The sequence below is a fragment of the Liolophura sinensis genome, chromosome 8, assembly GCF_032854445.1.
Source record: "Liolophura sinensis isolate JHLJ2023 chromosome 8, CUHK_Ljap_v2, whole genome shotgun sequence".
Classification (NCBI taxonomy): Eukaryota; Metazoa; Mollusca; class Polyplacophora; order Chitonida; family Chitonidae; genus Liolophura; species Liolophura sinensis.
In genome coordinates, this window is record NC_088302.1 from 7,412,533 (window position 1) to 7,428,276 (window position 15,744).

At 37.4% G+C, this 15,744-nt stretch overlaps 1 protein-coding gene across 1 annotated transcript in view; it reads left to right on the forward strand.

Moving 5' to 3' along the window:
- Positions 1–15,744, forward strand: part of LOC135472256 (semaphorin-2A-like) — a 57,444-nt gene that overhangs the window by 30,773 nt on the left and 10,927 nt on the right. The window contains exons 2-7 of the mRNA XM_064751669.1: positions 10,901–11,000; positions 11,810–11,855; positions 12,722–12,790; positions 13,154–13,270; positions 13,511–13,613; positions 15,074–15,235. Coding sequence (XP_064607739.1) covers positions 13,568–13,613; positions 15,074–15,235 — 208 coding nt within the window. The 5' untranslated portion in view covers positions 10,901–11,000; positions 11,810–11,855; positions 12,722–12,790; positions 13,154–13,270; positions 13,511–13,567. The remainder of the gene's footprint in view (positions 1–10,900; positions 11,001–11,809; positions 11,856–12,721; positions 12,791–13,153; positions 13,271–13,510; positions 13,614–15,073; positions 15,236–15,744) is intronic.

Below are 15,744 nucleotides of genomic sequence, written 5' to 3' on the forward strand. Positions count from 1 at the left end.
AAATCTGTATTCTGTATTCGGACTAAGGTACCATTGATTTTGTTTTACAAAGATAGTGTTGATGCTTACAAGAAATTCAGAATTAATTCAAGTTATTATAAGTTTCTGAATTATTGAGTATTTTTTATGGTGATTTGAAGTACCATTTCCTTGTATTGGTATCAGTAATGTTGAATAATGTTTTGCTGTGGCTTTCCTCTGTAAACAAAGAACATAGTGTAAAAACGTCGTTGATACATGCCTTTAGGAGCATCTTGATGGTAAATGTGAATTTGTCAGGGACTGGGGTGATGCTATCTTTAGCAGTGTTTATCACTGGCCCCTTTGTTGATGTCTGATAAACCACAGCATTAATTTAATGGCTCATTGGTCGCAATAATTACCTTTGTGGATGTAGACACATGGATATAAATGGGTAGCTGTCAGGGTGGTTTGACTTAAACAGTGTTTTCACTGTCATAGAGTATTGTTGATGTCTAGACACTTCAGTAGTATCACACTTGTCAGCTATCCACACAGTATGCACCTGGTCAGGGAAGGAAGGTCTAGTTATAAATAAGGCTAGGATTAGGAGTAATTATGATTGTCAGCATCTGAATTACGGAGTGTGGGTGGATTAAAACAGGGCTTCTAGCCTGCTTTACTGGTATAAATTGATACATCTTTTTATTGTTTGATGCTATAGGGATGCTATCTGATAACTTTGTCAATACAGACTTTGTGTTTAATGATAATTGATTCAGATCAAGTACTATCATAAAGCCTGGTCTGTAATTGAGTAAGTACAGGATACTTAATCAAGGTTGCCAAGCACTAGCTGCCTCCATTGCCCAGCATACACATTTACATGTATACGATTAAACTGCCTGGCCAGCTCCATTATTGTCAGAGTAGCCCGGGAATTGCTCAATGGAAACCAATAGCTGCATGCATGTGGAGAAGCACTCACACTACCCTTTGATGTCTGATACTGTAATGTTCAGCACAGGTGTACAATTTCACTGAAAAAACATGATAGTTAAAGAGCTCTAAAGAGGAGAATACATCATCAGTGACAATCAGGACTATGGCCTGAATGTAATATGATGTTATGTAGTGATAAGGGCAGGCTTTGAAAACAGAACAACCCAGCATATCCTCCATACTTCACTTCCAAACATGTGTTAAAGTGTTCAACAGATGTTTCTTGCTATATAGGGACACAGGAATATAGCTTTTTAAGTATCTATGTATATCTGTCTTTTAGTGAAAAGGACTAGTTGATCAGTTTTGAAAATATAGCTTGTTGTAAGTTATCAAACCTTTGCTCAAACCGGTCTGTGTTAATTTGTTTTCAAGAGTAACAGCTCTAGGTAATGCATTCACCACTAAAAAAAGGGCTGATGCCTTGCTGTAGGAACAAACTACAAGAGGTAACACCTACACATGTAGTTGAAATGCACAGCTCCAATACATTTGCCAAAACTACAGATCTGCATCTGTGTAGCTGCAGATAGCTTGTTTGTCTTATCCAAAAGATTGGAAGTGGATTTCAAAGACTCAAGATATGAAACACATCCTCAGTGGAGATGGTAGTCAGTTGTTTTCATTAATCTGGTGAGTTTGTTGTTGTTGTTAATCTTTGGTCATTTGATGGCTATCTGGTTAAGGGTTCTAGAGGTCTTGACCTGGGCATGGTGAATATAATCTTTAGAGTATAAGTCAGTCTTCCATTCCTCAGTAAATAAACACTGGGATGTGAGAGGCAAATGTATAGCTAGGGTGATTTGCCAAGATAACAGAGACCAAAGGCTGTTAAGAAATGAGTCTATTTCAGGAAAGTGATGCTGGCACCATGCTTCAGTGTCATTTTCAATTAAGGGAACTTGGAACATCTTTTTTCTTTTTGCTATCTGTGAGACATTTTTTGGAACATTATGAAGTGTTTTGCCGTCACTAATTTGCTGTCTTAGGTAATATTCCTGTCACTATGTTCACCGAGATTTTGTCAGCATCATGTAATGATGTTTAATGGTCTTAAATTTGAATTAAAATTTTCTGTATAAACTGTTAAAATGCCATTCTGTTGCATACCTCACCTCATACAAGAACTGACAGAGAGTACTTGTATGTACATACTGTATGGGCCTCATTGGACATACGCAAAATGACCTAACATTTCGTCCATGATTGAGAGGCACATTTTCCCCGATTCTGAGAATTCTGCTAATCTTAGAAAGGAGTTATGAGGTTTGTTTGCAAGAGAGGATGTTGTCCTAGTGGGGAAATGTAACTGTCAGCACTAAAATACTATTTTTGTGGCATTCATTTGCCTCCAAAAAAGCCATTTTTTGGTGAAAATTTATTGTAATGCACTTTTTGTTGACACTTACGCATACAGGCCTCTCTAGAAGTAAACATTACTTTGTTTTTATGTAAATTTCTCTTAGGAAAATGCTGATCCTTTTGCACATGCAGTGTGTTTGTGTCTGATATTCTGTATATTTTGTAACATATGGCTTAAATTGCCCATAGAGCCCACCTCGAAGTGGTTGAACATACTAACTCACGGTGTTGTGTTGTGCATACTGTAAGGCATGCCAGCAAAACGCTTGTCGAAAACTGTGTAAAAAACATTGAGCAAACTCCAGGGAAACTGTGCCAGGTCTTCAACAACAAATCAAGATGGGTTTTCTCTGTTGAACTGATGGATGCTTTGGGAGTGTGTGCCAAGTACAATAAGCTGGAGTGAACCCTGGTGTCGGAAGGGCTGGCAATTGCACTGCTAGGTTGATGCTTAGGAAATGGTGTAGACTCTAGCAGACAATGATGATAGGTTAACTTTGTCGCCACAAGCCTGTTGTCTCTCATCACTTCACATGGTTTCTATTCACCAACTTCAAAACTTCGACTTTGTTGCCAGAAAATTTGTAGAAGGCTTGGCTGGAATTCCTGGAGTAATGAGCTAATAGTTGCAGCACTTCTGACATTACCATTTAGTGCAAACATGTATGTTGTTAGAAGCATTGATGCTTACAGGATGGTTCAGGGAAGGTAGTTTCTACACTGTGCTAATTACATGTAATTCCTGTGTTCAGGAGCTTAGCTATACACACATGTACTTTTTGATGGTGACAAAATCTTGAATTTGTTTGGTTGGGTTCTGAACACCTTAAACAAGATTTTTTTCAATTTCAGTGTTTATCTTCAATATAGAACACAAACATTGTTCGTCAACCTTTGTATGCAAACTCAGGCATAACTAAAAACCTATTTATATAGCCAGTAAAAGGGGTGCTTGCTTGTTTGGTGGAAGATGCTTATAATTTTAAAGTAGAGTGGATTTCTCTTGTTGTTTATGACTATCATTATTTGCATGTTGATGTCCCGGTACATTTTTCCAAGTATCCAAACCAGGTGTGTCTGCTGTGTACTGTTCAGTACATGTGAGTACAGAGTACTGGCTCAACAGTTGGGAGCTGTTCATTTCTATGTGCTGTGTGCCAGGTTTTTTCATATATTATTAAGTGGTGTTATAGCAACAAGCAGTATTCAAGGATAAAAGAGGAAAAAAATATGTTCACACATTTCTGTGATGAAATTTGTTAAATGTAGCGAAAGCAAATTTTTGCAATAGCTGCAGGCTACTAATTGATTTAATGTGATGGCCATTTGAGTGGCTGCTAGGCTGGTGTGATACAATACATGTTGCGCCAATCTGACATTTTGTGAGTGACTACGTGTAAAGTGGCAGCTAGCTAGACTCATTCACAATAACCGTCATACTACAGTGGAAAGAACAACATGTGTTTGCACGTATATATATATTTGCAAATTGACACTTTTAAAATGTACATGTATAAATTTCAAATTGAACATTGACACTTCTAAAGTGTAGATATATATTTCAGTTTACACTTTGGCACTTATAAAATGTACATGTGTACATTTCAATTTGGACATTGGCTTTTAAAGTGTACATGTGTGTGTGTGTATCTGATATTTTATTTGTATATTTTAATTTGTACTGTTCAGTGTACTTTGATCACAAACATCACATATTTTTTGTAAAATATAAATAACCCTAACTTTCAGACGCATACATATATTTAGGGAAAGAAACCGGAACGTTTTTAGTCAGCGAGGTCTGTTGTACTTAAAACTGTGAAGGATTTTTTTTTTTTTTTTTTTTTTTTGATTGGTGTTTTACGCCGTACTCAAGAATATTTCACTTATACGACGGCGGCCAGCATTATGGTGGGTGGAAACCGGGCAGAGCCCGGAGGAAACCCACGACCATCCGCAGGTTGCTGACAGACCTTCTCACGTACGGCCGGAGAGGAAGCCAGCATGAGCTGGACTTGAACTCACAGCGACCGCATTGGTGAGAGACTCCTGGGTCATTACGCTGCGCTAGCGCTTTAACCGACTGAGCCACGGAGGCCCCAAAACTGTGAAGGAAGGATTTAGAGCAGCAGGATTAACATTGTTCTTTCGAGGATTTAACGGGTGTACTGATATTTCTGAAGTTTGAGTGACCAGTCATTGTCAACTCCAAAATCCAAGATAACTTTTGTAAGTAAGTTTGGCGCAAGACTGGATTAGCAGGCTGTTGGTAATTCTACGGAAGGCAGTGGTGATGAACTCAGCATTGTGAGGAAAGGCGTGAAGAATGTAACACCTGTGTGTGCACTGTGCGTAGAGCATTAAGGTGCACTATTAGCTTTTCTCAGCCAGACAGACGATGTGACTCGCAAATTCCCGTTTACAACAATGCTCCAATATTATAAATCTCGCGTGATAACGCGTGAAAAGCAGATGGTGCACCTAGCTCGGGTAGAGTGGGTCAGAGGCAGCCCTTAAGGGCCTGTAAGCCTTAATTAAGCCTCAGCTGTTAAGGGGGCCTTAGCAAGACGCCCATGGGGATTAGCCACAGCTTGCACCTGTGAGCCTGAAGGTAGGCTTGCTCAATGAGATGTTCATTACTGCTATCACAAGAAGTTGGAAGACAAGCACTGCTCCCAGCCCCGTAAGCTCCTGGAATTAAACCAACCTGACTCCCTTCACACTCCACACACAGCTTGTTTTGACGGGTGGATTACCACTATAATGCTTATTAATCCCACCCCAGAGGGATAGACCACCGACTTTGTGGGTCATGATTCTGGGGGTAAGGACCCGTAGATGAGCTGTCTGGAGCTTCTACATGTACCTGTTAGAAAGAATTGATTTGAGATGTTTGCACGACTGCATCCTTGTTGAGTTGTTATTAGGATCAATTTTCCTATTCATAGTCAAAGGGCCTTTTTACAGTTTATCGGAAATTAAAACAAGTTCTGCTAAAAAATTTTTAAAAAGTCTTTGTGTGCACACAGCGTATCAGGAGCCAAAACTTTGATGATCATTTTATTATTAAACGTGCACCTGTAGATTTTAGTGCTTGTAGTTTTGTGACATTGGCCCATTTGAGGAAAAAACCTTTGCAAATCGAAGTAGGTATCACTAAGTAGACCACTTAAAACTAGGGTAAATATACTTTCATTTATTTTTTTAAATTTTTCTGAAAAAAGTTAAAGGCACTCACACATTTGACTTGTAAGGCGTGCTTTATGGACAATACTATCAGAGATTAGGAACTCTCACGGCACAGAAAGTTTATCCAGCTCTAACCATGACACAGGATGTTGGAATAACTCTTTTTTTCCATGAGAGAAAGATTTCTGAAATAATGTTTCCAAAAATTCCTTCCTTCTGGTAAATATCAAGAAAAAAAAGCAGATGTTACATCAGAGTTCGTAGATATCATCAGTATGGCTCATATAGCCCACCATAGTTTTCAAATATTTGAATAGCTTTCAACACTCTCAAAAAAATCTGAAAAAATAAATGAAAGTATTTTTATGCATAGTTTTCAGTTGTCCATATGATGGACCTCACTTCATATTTTAGTTTTCTTTTACTTTAATATAATAGCAAATCATGATTAATTTGGGTGTAGATGTAAATATATCTACCAGATCTATTGTTTTTAGAACTTGAGAGTACTCTTGTACTCCTCACACATGGACATGTATTATTCAGCATGTGTCATCAGGATTAGGGTAATTCATGCAGGTTGACATCCCTCAGCTATAACACAAAGCAGGGAATTATCCAGTTATATCCTGAACCTATAAAACAATAATGGTGACAGTAGGAGTAATGGAAATCACTGATAAGCGTTGGTTGCATGTAAATGAATGATTAGACTGGAATACATGTATAGTTAATTTGATCACCACCGTCACATATTCTAATGAATATAACAATTATCCTACACAATGTGTGAATGTGCATGCATATATGCTTTACAAGTCCCTAACAATGATAGAGATGACACAGACGTCATTTTAGTGACGCCGAACCTGTTTTAATTAGATGCTCAGGTGAGCTAAGCACGACTTTACACGAAACTGTTTCGCTTGTGTCATTCTATTTTTGAATCTATTTGCATATTCGAAGGCAGATTATGTATGAACATCTTATTTATTATCCTGATGAGAGATTCCATGAATATGTGAAGTATGCTGGTTATCAGATACAAGCAGATAGGTAGATTACACAAATCTTCTTACCGTGTGCTGAATTAGATATGTGTCTGATAGTGGTGTCATAATATATTGTATCCACAATGCTGTGTATTAAATGTACTGCAAAAGTTTTGAAAGAATATTTGTATAAATATTAAATGTACACTGTGAATTACTATCTTCATTCGCAAACCATTTGAGCAGTGCCATTCCATTAGGATATCAGTACTGTAATACTTAAACTTTCCTCATTTCTCTCACCTCCAATCTTTAGTGTGCTCGACGAAATATAAAGCAAATCTGTTTAACTAATTTAAACCTAAATGTTTTACCCTGTATAGATTTGTTTTCAGCGTGTAATTTTCTCGTCTAACGTGTGCATGTCCATCAGGCAGTATGAGTAATTCCAGCTGTGTTTCCACAAAGTTCCCACTGATTTTTTTTTTATCATCATCTCTTATTTAGTCTTTTTAAATAAATAATCCAAATATTTCCATACATCCAAAATCTTAAGAATTCTGTCGTGTAGGGAAGTGACCGTCATAATGAATATGATGAATAATTCATTACTGGAAGCAAACTAGGTGTCCTCTGTCCAATCATTGGGCTTGTTTATCATTGCTCAAATCTTTATGCCACACTTATCAGTGGACCAATCAGATGTCTGGATTATCTGTCATCCAGTCAGAGGAAGGATATTTTCTTTAAAAAAACTGTTCAGTCATTGAGGAAAACAAATTAAAAACAAATTTATAGAATAGCAACATACTTTTTAGTTCCTAGCTAAACTGTCAATTATGTTAGTAAGAAAGCTGCAACTATTTGAAGAAGCCTAGACTCTTGGTCCTTAATTAATACCATAGGGTCATTTGTTAGAAGTGTTTAGCAGTAATGATGTGATGTAGTGAATGTCATGCTAGTTTCTGGGGACGCAGATAAGTGACAGGCTTGTAGATGTCTTCTTCATCTGTGACTGGAGGGGACTTTATGCTGGATCTGTTGTTTGACAGTGTACATATGTACTGCACACCCAAAGGGCCTCTCAGATGCTTTCTTCCAAAATTATCTTGGTGATTGATAACTTTTTGCAAAGTTGTTGTACGAGTAGATGTGAAAAACATTGAAGAATAAATCATAGAATTGTATATGGAACAAACTGTATGTTTTTATTTTAATATTTAGCCTCTGTTGTTGTGAATAAACTGTGTTTTGGATAACCTTTTTGTTTCATTTAAAACTTCTCCATAAATAGTGTGGGGGATTAAAGTTTTTTTTTGAATTTGACATTTTGTTAACACTGGTAGATTGTTCTCCTCTGTGATCTAAGATTACAAGTGTAAGTTGATCTGCCTGCCTGTCTGTTTGTCTGTCTGTCAGTCATTTGGTTGTGGGTTAGCCTGTCTATCCAAGACACTCACCTTGTAAGATTTCACCAGCATGTGTTCAGCAGGGCCTGATTCAGATCTGATCAGGATGAACTGGTGTTCCTACATACATTATACCCTGTCAAATAGGGAATGTCCCTATGGTGAATGTATCAGACACATCTCCGCCTGTACCATTGATCTTCCCCACTATAGTGACAAGGGACTTGGCACAGGCACAGCCAGATCAAATTCCCGCACTGTCACTATTGGTTAGAAGATCTGTGTTGGCTGTGAAATTGGATGGGGAATTGGATGATGGTCAAGCTGTTGGTACTTGTTGTATGTATGTGAGAAGCAGTGAAGTCCTAGGAGAATTGAGTTAGATGGAGGACAGTGTGCATTCCCTGCTTTTGCTAATATAGACTTGTCATTGGAAATGTTTACGTAGTTAAAGTTGAAACCCATGTTTATTATCGTTTTCTGTATTTATATTCGTATACATGTAAGATTTAATATGTGGCAAATTGTGAGACACATTTTAATTAAGTTGTATTTCTTGATTAATACATTAGTACATTTCATGTGTTGGGTTATTACTGGTGAAAAGTGAAGAAGATGATACTACAGTCCACATGTCTTCTGTATTAGTATGTATGCATATTAGAAAGGCTGAACTTTAAGCTGATCACCACTAAAGCTTCAAGTAGGCATTAGCATTGGAGCTATTGCTGAGGTGTGCCATCTAGAATACCAGTCTACATGCAGGCATCCAAACAGACATTTATATTCCAGTCATCAAGGAAAATTGACGTTCCTGGTCAATAATCACAAGACTGTTTTCCAAAACATCAGTTCAACACAAACCACCAAAGACGTAAGAAACCATATAAAGTGAGAAACTCAGAGGGTTTCATGCGAAGGACAGCAGCCATCAGTTTTCAGCGATGATGGAAAGACTCACGCGAGGAAAGTCAGTCATCAGTTCTTAGTGATGATGGAAATACACAAGGAAAGGTCTGAGTGAAAGAATTAAATCATAATCAGAGTTGTGAATGGTTTTGCTAGTTTGGCTTAAGTTGACCATACTTGAAACGTATCTCAGAAATAAAAGCCTTCTATATGTTGTCATGCAGTCACAGTGGATCAATTTGAGTGAGTGAGTGAGTGCTTGGGGTTTAACGTCGTACTCAACAATTTTTCAGTCATATGACGACGAAGGAATCATTAGGGTGCATGTACGTGTAATGTGCCTCCTTGTCGCAGGACGGATTTCCACCGCTCTTTTATTTAGTGCTGCATCACTGAGACGACTTACCGAAGGCAAGTAAGCCGCCCCGCCCGAGCCATTATACTGATACGGGTCAACCAGTCGTTGCACTATCCCCTTCATGCTGAACGCCAAGCGAGGAAGTTACAACTTCCTCTTTTAAAGTCTTAGGTGTGACTCGACCAAGGATTGAGTGGATCAATTTGAACATCACCAGACATTTACCAGACATTTGTGTGACAAAAAAGATGTTTTGTTATGTAAAACAGTAGGGTACAGGTGTGAGGATCTCTGCATTATACTAACATTACAGCATTCACTTGCTTTTGTGTACATGATGAATATGTAAACATGGTTGTGTTAAATTGTGTTCAAAAGTTATAAAAGTTATATCTTGAAACTTTTTGTTTCAGATTTGTCAGGTATCACATGAGTTCATGTTTTAGAATATTTATGACTCAGTTGAGTTGTGTTGACGCAAACAAAGCTTACATTGATTACATGTCTACTTCCCCAGATGTGAACGCATGATCCTCTTCTTAGCCCTTTTTGTCTCATTTATCTTATTCCTACATTATACAATGGAACTAATGCAAGATCGTGTCGTTTTCTCATGAAGAGTACATTAGGATGCCTGTACAGCTACAACTTTGAAGAGAAACTATAAGACAAAGTTCACATGTCTCCTTACAGATTTTAACAATAGTCTTTCATTTTATTTTATAGTTAAAACGTTTTGTGGCTTTGAGGTTCCTGTATGTTCGCACAGCAATGTTTTAAACATGCAGATTTCAAACAAAGATCAATCATCAGGTTACATGTTTAACTAAAAGAGATACTTACGAAATTGTCAAGCTTTCATGTACCTGTGTGAAGTATCACACACTGTCTCATAGTGTTCCCTCATTCTTTTCTTTCAACATTTTCTTGATCTGTGAAAAATTAAGTTTCTAGATGGTTTTTCTGGTATTATGACAACATTCTGTATACACAGTGTGAACTTACTGTTTCTTACATTTCTTGAATTTCTGAATTTTATAGATATTATATACTAGTAATAATCTGTGTTTCCTGAAGAAAATACTGTGTCTGCCTGGTTTCCTTGCACTGTAATGCTAGATGCCATCATCTAAGTGAAATATTTTTGAGCACACCATAAAAAAAACAAATAAACATAATATAACGAGATATATGGGTAACAACTTCTGTTTACTTGGAAGCGATGTTTCGGTATAGATACTAATACCCTTTTCAAGCATAATGAATTCAAGCATAATGAAATCTCATTACGCTTGAAAACGGTATTATTATTAATACCTAAACGTCACTTCTAAATAAACAGAAGTTGTTATCCATATATGTCATTACGTTATCCAACCCGACTTCTAAATGCCTCTCAAAGAAAGAAATAAACTAATAAATGAAACGCTGGGAACTTGCAGAATGTGGCTAATTGTATTACACAATAGGTATAGAAGTGAAAATGTCTGACAATAACACAACAATGATTACCTTTAAGCCAATTAACATTTGCAAAGCAACCCCAAGATTTCAGTATGATTTATTTATTTGTGTTTTTTATTTTATTGGTGTTTTTACACCATACTCAGGAGAATCTCACTTATATAATGATGGCCTTACACTCACAGATTTTGTAAATGAAGCCATTCTGTAGTGTGATTCTCTGTCTCAAGACATGTCCCTTTCTGTGTTTTCAGATGTGGATGATATCAAGATTTCCTACAGCCACCCTGATGAGAATCACCTTTATTATAGATACCTTCGCTTATATAAAGACTACCTCTTGGTAGGAGCAAAGTAAGTGTATCTACTGTCTTGTTTACATCAGTGGCGGATAAACTTCTGTCATGGGCACTTGTCATTTTAGTTATAATTAGATGGGCTAGATTTGTTTGATGTTACTCAAAAATAAAAATGTAAAAGATATCCTATGCTTCTCTCTAGGATTTGTGAGATCAAAGAACACTTTTTGCACTTCTTACTTCATAGCAGAGTCTCTGTCTGACATCGTTTGTTGGCAGATGCCTACTTTTGGCCTTTAATATTCTGTTACCTCCTGTTACCTGTGAAAGTCAGTGTCACCAATACTTATTGCCACAAGGACACATTTCTCACCTTAAAGGTTCAACATCATATACATGTATAAGTAAAGATTGGTGTTTTTTTTTTTTAAATTGTGTGTTTCATTATATACAGTTATGTTTTAATAAAACCAGCAGACAAGTAAACATATACTGAATAATGTTGTTTGTAAACCATGAATATTTTCTAAAAGTCTAAAAGGGGGCCTCCGTGGCAGAGGTGGTTAGGGCACCAGCACAGGGCAGTGACCCAGGAGCCTCTCACCAATGCTGTTGCTGTGAGTCCTGCTCATGCTGGCTTCCTCTCTGGCAGTAGGTGGAAAGGACAGCCTGCAACCTTTGGATGGTTGTGGGTTTCTCCCGGGCTCTGCCCGGTTTCTTCCCACTATATATGATATTGCTGGCTGCCATCGTGTCAGATAAATAAATAAATAAACAGAAATTCAGAAATGTTTGAATTTTGTATCCCGTTTTAAGGCGTGCAACATCAGTGGTTTAACGTCCTTGTTTTTTTTCATTTTGCAGAAATTATTTAATCACGCTCAGTAAAGACGACATTTCTCACACAGTGGTAAGTTGTGATGTGCTTGTACGTGTAAATTACACACCGATTATGAAAGTAAAGCTTAACTACATGTTTGTCATCTGTATGAATGAAATCAGGACTGTGTATGAGAGAGCTAGACTAAGCTGATTGTAACTAGCAGTATTACACTTCTTGACCACAGTAAATCATCTGTATGAATGAAATCAGGACTGTGTATGAGAGAGCTAGACTAAGCTGATTGTAACTAGCAGTACTACACTTCTTGACCACAGTAAATCATCTGTATGAATGAAATCAGGACTGTGTATGAGAGAGCTAGACTAAGCTGATTGTAACTAGCAGTACTACACTTCTTGACCACAGTAAATCATCTGTATGAATGAAATCAGGACTGTGTATGAGAGAGCTAGACTAAGCTGATTGTAACTAGCAGTATTACACTTCTTGACCACAGTAAATCATCTGTATGAATGAAATCAGGACTGTGTATGAGAGAGCTAGACTAAGCTGATTGTAACTAGCAGTACTACACTTCTTGACCACAGTAAATCATCTGTATGAATGAAATCAGGACTGTGTATGAGAGAGCTAGACTAAGCTGATTGTAACTAGCAGTACTACACTTCTTGACCACAGTAAATCATTTTGTGAAAGAGGACACTGATTGTACATACACACATAAAATGTAACTCTAAAATTATGTGTGCATCTGTGGTAGCATATTTGTGGAAGGGGGTCCTTTGCTGGCACATTGCTATTATACACCTGAATGGGTTGGCAGAAGTCTCAAGTCAGGAGATTTGTCAGATACCTCACAAAAGGCAGTGGTGTACTCATGGTACTCATGTACATCATGGTGTAAATGATGGCATTGTGTTCATATTCTGTAGGGTGAACTGAAGGACACACCCAAAGGAGAGAGGTATGAGGCCAGCTGTAGAGGATGGGGAGTTAAAGTGGTGAGTAAAATAATATCTAGTTTAGCACTCCCTTTGTCTGTCTGTCTGTCTGTCTGTCTGTCTCTGTCTCTCTCTCTGACTTCAGAGCAGAATTACTTTTTGTGTTTAAATTTAACTTCTGTTAACTTAGGAAAGTCTGATTAAAGATCATAATAATAATAATATTTAGCCAGTTTTGGGGGGAGTGAGGGTGGAGGACCTATTCCCTTGTCTCTGAATCTGGCAGTGGCACAATAAAATGTTGACATGAACAAGAATATTTTAAACATTTAGTGTACATCTTTGTGCATGTATCGTTAAGGTCCAAGGGACATAACTCTAGAGGCCAAAGAGCTATCCCCCTTCATTCTCTTTTTTTGCCAGGATCCTGACTGTCAAAACCATATCCACTTCATCACACGGAATACCTCATATCCAAACTCTGATATTGTCTATGTATGTGGAACTGGAGGCTATCGACCTACAGGATTTTTGTACAATGTAAGTCCAAGCTATAACTGCATTTTATTTTCTTAATTTTAATTGCAGTTTTTTTTTAGTTTTGTCTTGAATGTTTGAGGATAAAAACAATCTATGAACTGCATTGTATTTTAGAGGTACTGAAGTGCTAATCTCAAGAATTTATAGGAAATGTAATATTTTTACTGGTCCACCCAAATCATGCTATGTTATGAAAGTGTCCCAAAAGTGTTTGCTATTGTGAATCTTGTGTATTTTCAGATCACCAGTGGCTCCAAGGTGTCAACATATCAATCGTCTGTAGGCAATGCCAAAGCCATGTGCCCTTTTGATCCATTTGATAACACCACCGCTGTATATTCAAGTAAGCTCTTAGTATTAACCTCCAACTCATAGAACGAGCAGTACCTCAAGATAGCAAATTTGGATGATGTTGATTCAGGTACCCAGATACTGCCAAGTACTTGTTATTCGCTGGAATTTATTTTTGCCGTTTGCCGATTTTCTCCAAAAATATGTTCACGGGAATTAATTTTCGCATATTTAAGAGTATACTGAAAAACAAATCTTAAAATTTTCCAAAATATAATATGGCTGAAACTATTCAAGCTTGTCAAACAGGTATCATCATGGGTGGCTTAATCCTCCTTTGTTTCCTGTCGTGTCGCTAATCCTCATGATCTGGATCAGAGATTAAAACAATTGGGGGTGGATTGTCACGTAAGAAGATTACTTTCGCACCTACCGTGAGCAGTATTCAAACAGGTGTCACTGTCAAATGACCATTGTGTTGTTGTACACACTTCACATTGTGTTAGAAGATCACCCATTGGACCACAGGAGAGACACAGCCAATGGGATAGCGTGTATCAGAGCAACATTCATCAGAAGCCAGCTGTTACCTACTTTTCTGTCACTTTACAGGCATAGCAAAGATTGATCAAACTACAGACGAATAAACTCCCACTTTGTTATATACCCACCAAGCCTTAGCCCCTGAATTTGTATATATTTAAGCGATAATTTCCCTTCCCTGCTGTTAAAAATTTATCTGGCCTGTCAGGCTTTCTTAGCGCAACTCCCGTCACCTTGGCAAAGATCTCACTTCATTATTACTACTACCTGTAGTATATGATTCAGTATTGGATATTTTTCCCCGGAATTATTTTTTGTGGTAATATATTGACTGCGAAATCCTCGAAAATGAGTTCCATGCGAAAATTAAGGACTTCACTGTAAATGCTTTGAAAATAGTGTTTACGAGTCCGTCTTTATTTGAGAAATGCCTGTTTCATTAAATTTTTGATATAACAATTAAAAAGACATTTTAGCGGGGTATTAAAACCTGCAGCAATTGCCTGAAGGATCAAATCCTATTGTTTGCTGCAAAAGAAGGCATTATAGCAAATATTGTCATTAAACATATAGCATGTTTTTGATTACTTCACTGATGTTCGTTAACCTGGCTTCTGCAGTGTTAAACTGTTGTATCATAGCTCAAGGCTTCGGCATGTAACAAGTTATTAATGAATACAAGTTGGGAGAGCTGTCTCACAGATCAAGAGCAATATTAAAGTAAATAATAATTTCACCTTCTTGCACCAATATTAATGCAATTTTAAGAATCATTAAGATCATTAATCTAGGGGTATGTTTTACCATAGCTTAAGTCCTCCTCGTGTAACAAGTAGCTAATGGATAGAGGCATGGAAACCTGTCTCATGGATGAAGAATGGTATTAAAGTCAATGGTAATTTTAGCTCTTGCATTAATAATGTTTTTTTCATGAATCATCATTTGTTTCTGTTTTTATTTTTCTTCTAGTGCAAGGAAATCCTGAAAATCTGCCAGCATTTTACTCAGCGGCTAATGCAGACTATACCAAATCCATCCCAACTATCTTCCGAAGTCGGATCTTTTATCAGAATGGGACATTAGCCTACGAGTATCTGACCACAGCCAAGAAGGACCCCAAATGGCTGAATGGTAAAGGGGCTAGATCTAATTTATGTGCACTTTATACTCTCTGCCCATCAGAAATCTTTGTTTTCATAGTAATGGTGGGAACAAAGACAGTATATACTGCTTATGCTTTATTTTGTCAGCAAAGCCATTTTACCACAAATGATGTGTCCTATGTCCTACCATGTAAAAAGTTAAAATGAAGTGTGAATGTTGTATCTGGTGAGGAACAGCTTTCTAGCAGCTTTCCGTCTGTCTAGTCTGTCAGCTGTTGTGCTGTATTTCACGTGAAATTTAACCTCATGTTGAATAAAAGCAAACAGATCCTTGACATTTTAGAGTGACAGGTTTCACATGATTTTAAGGGAAGCTACCTATATGTCATTTATTTAAATCAGTGCAAGACTCTTCTTCATCTGTTACTTCCATAGGATTTGATAGATAGGCACACTTGGGTATGTACTCCATGATAACGAAGCTGTTCGGTATAAACTGTTTAATTACTGTGCTAAAATTGTGAGCTGTCATAGAAA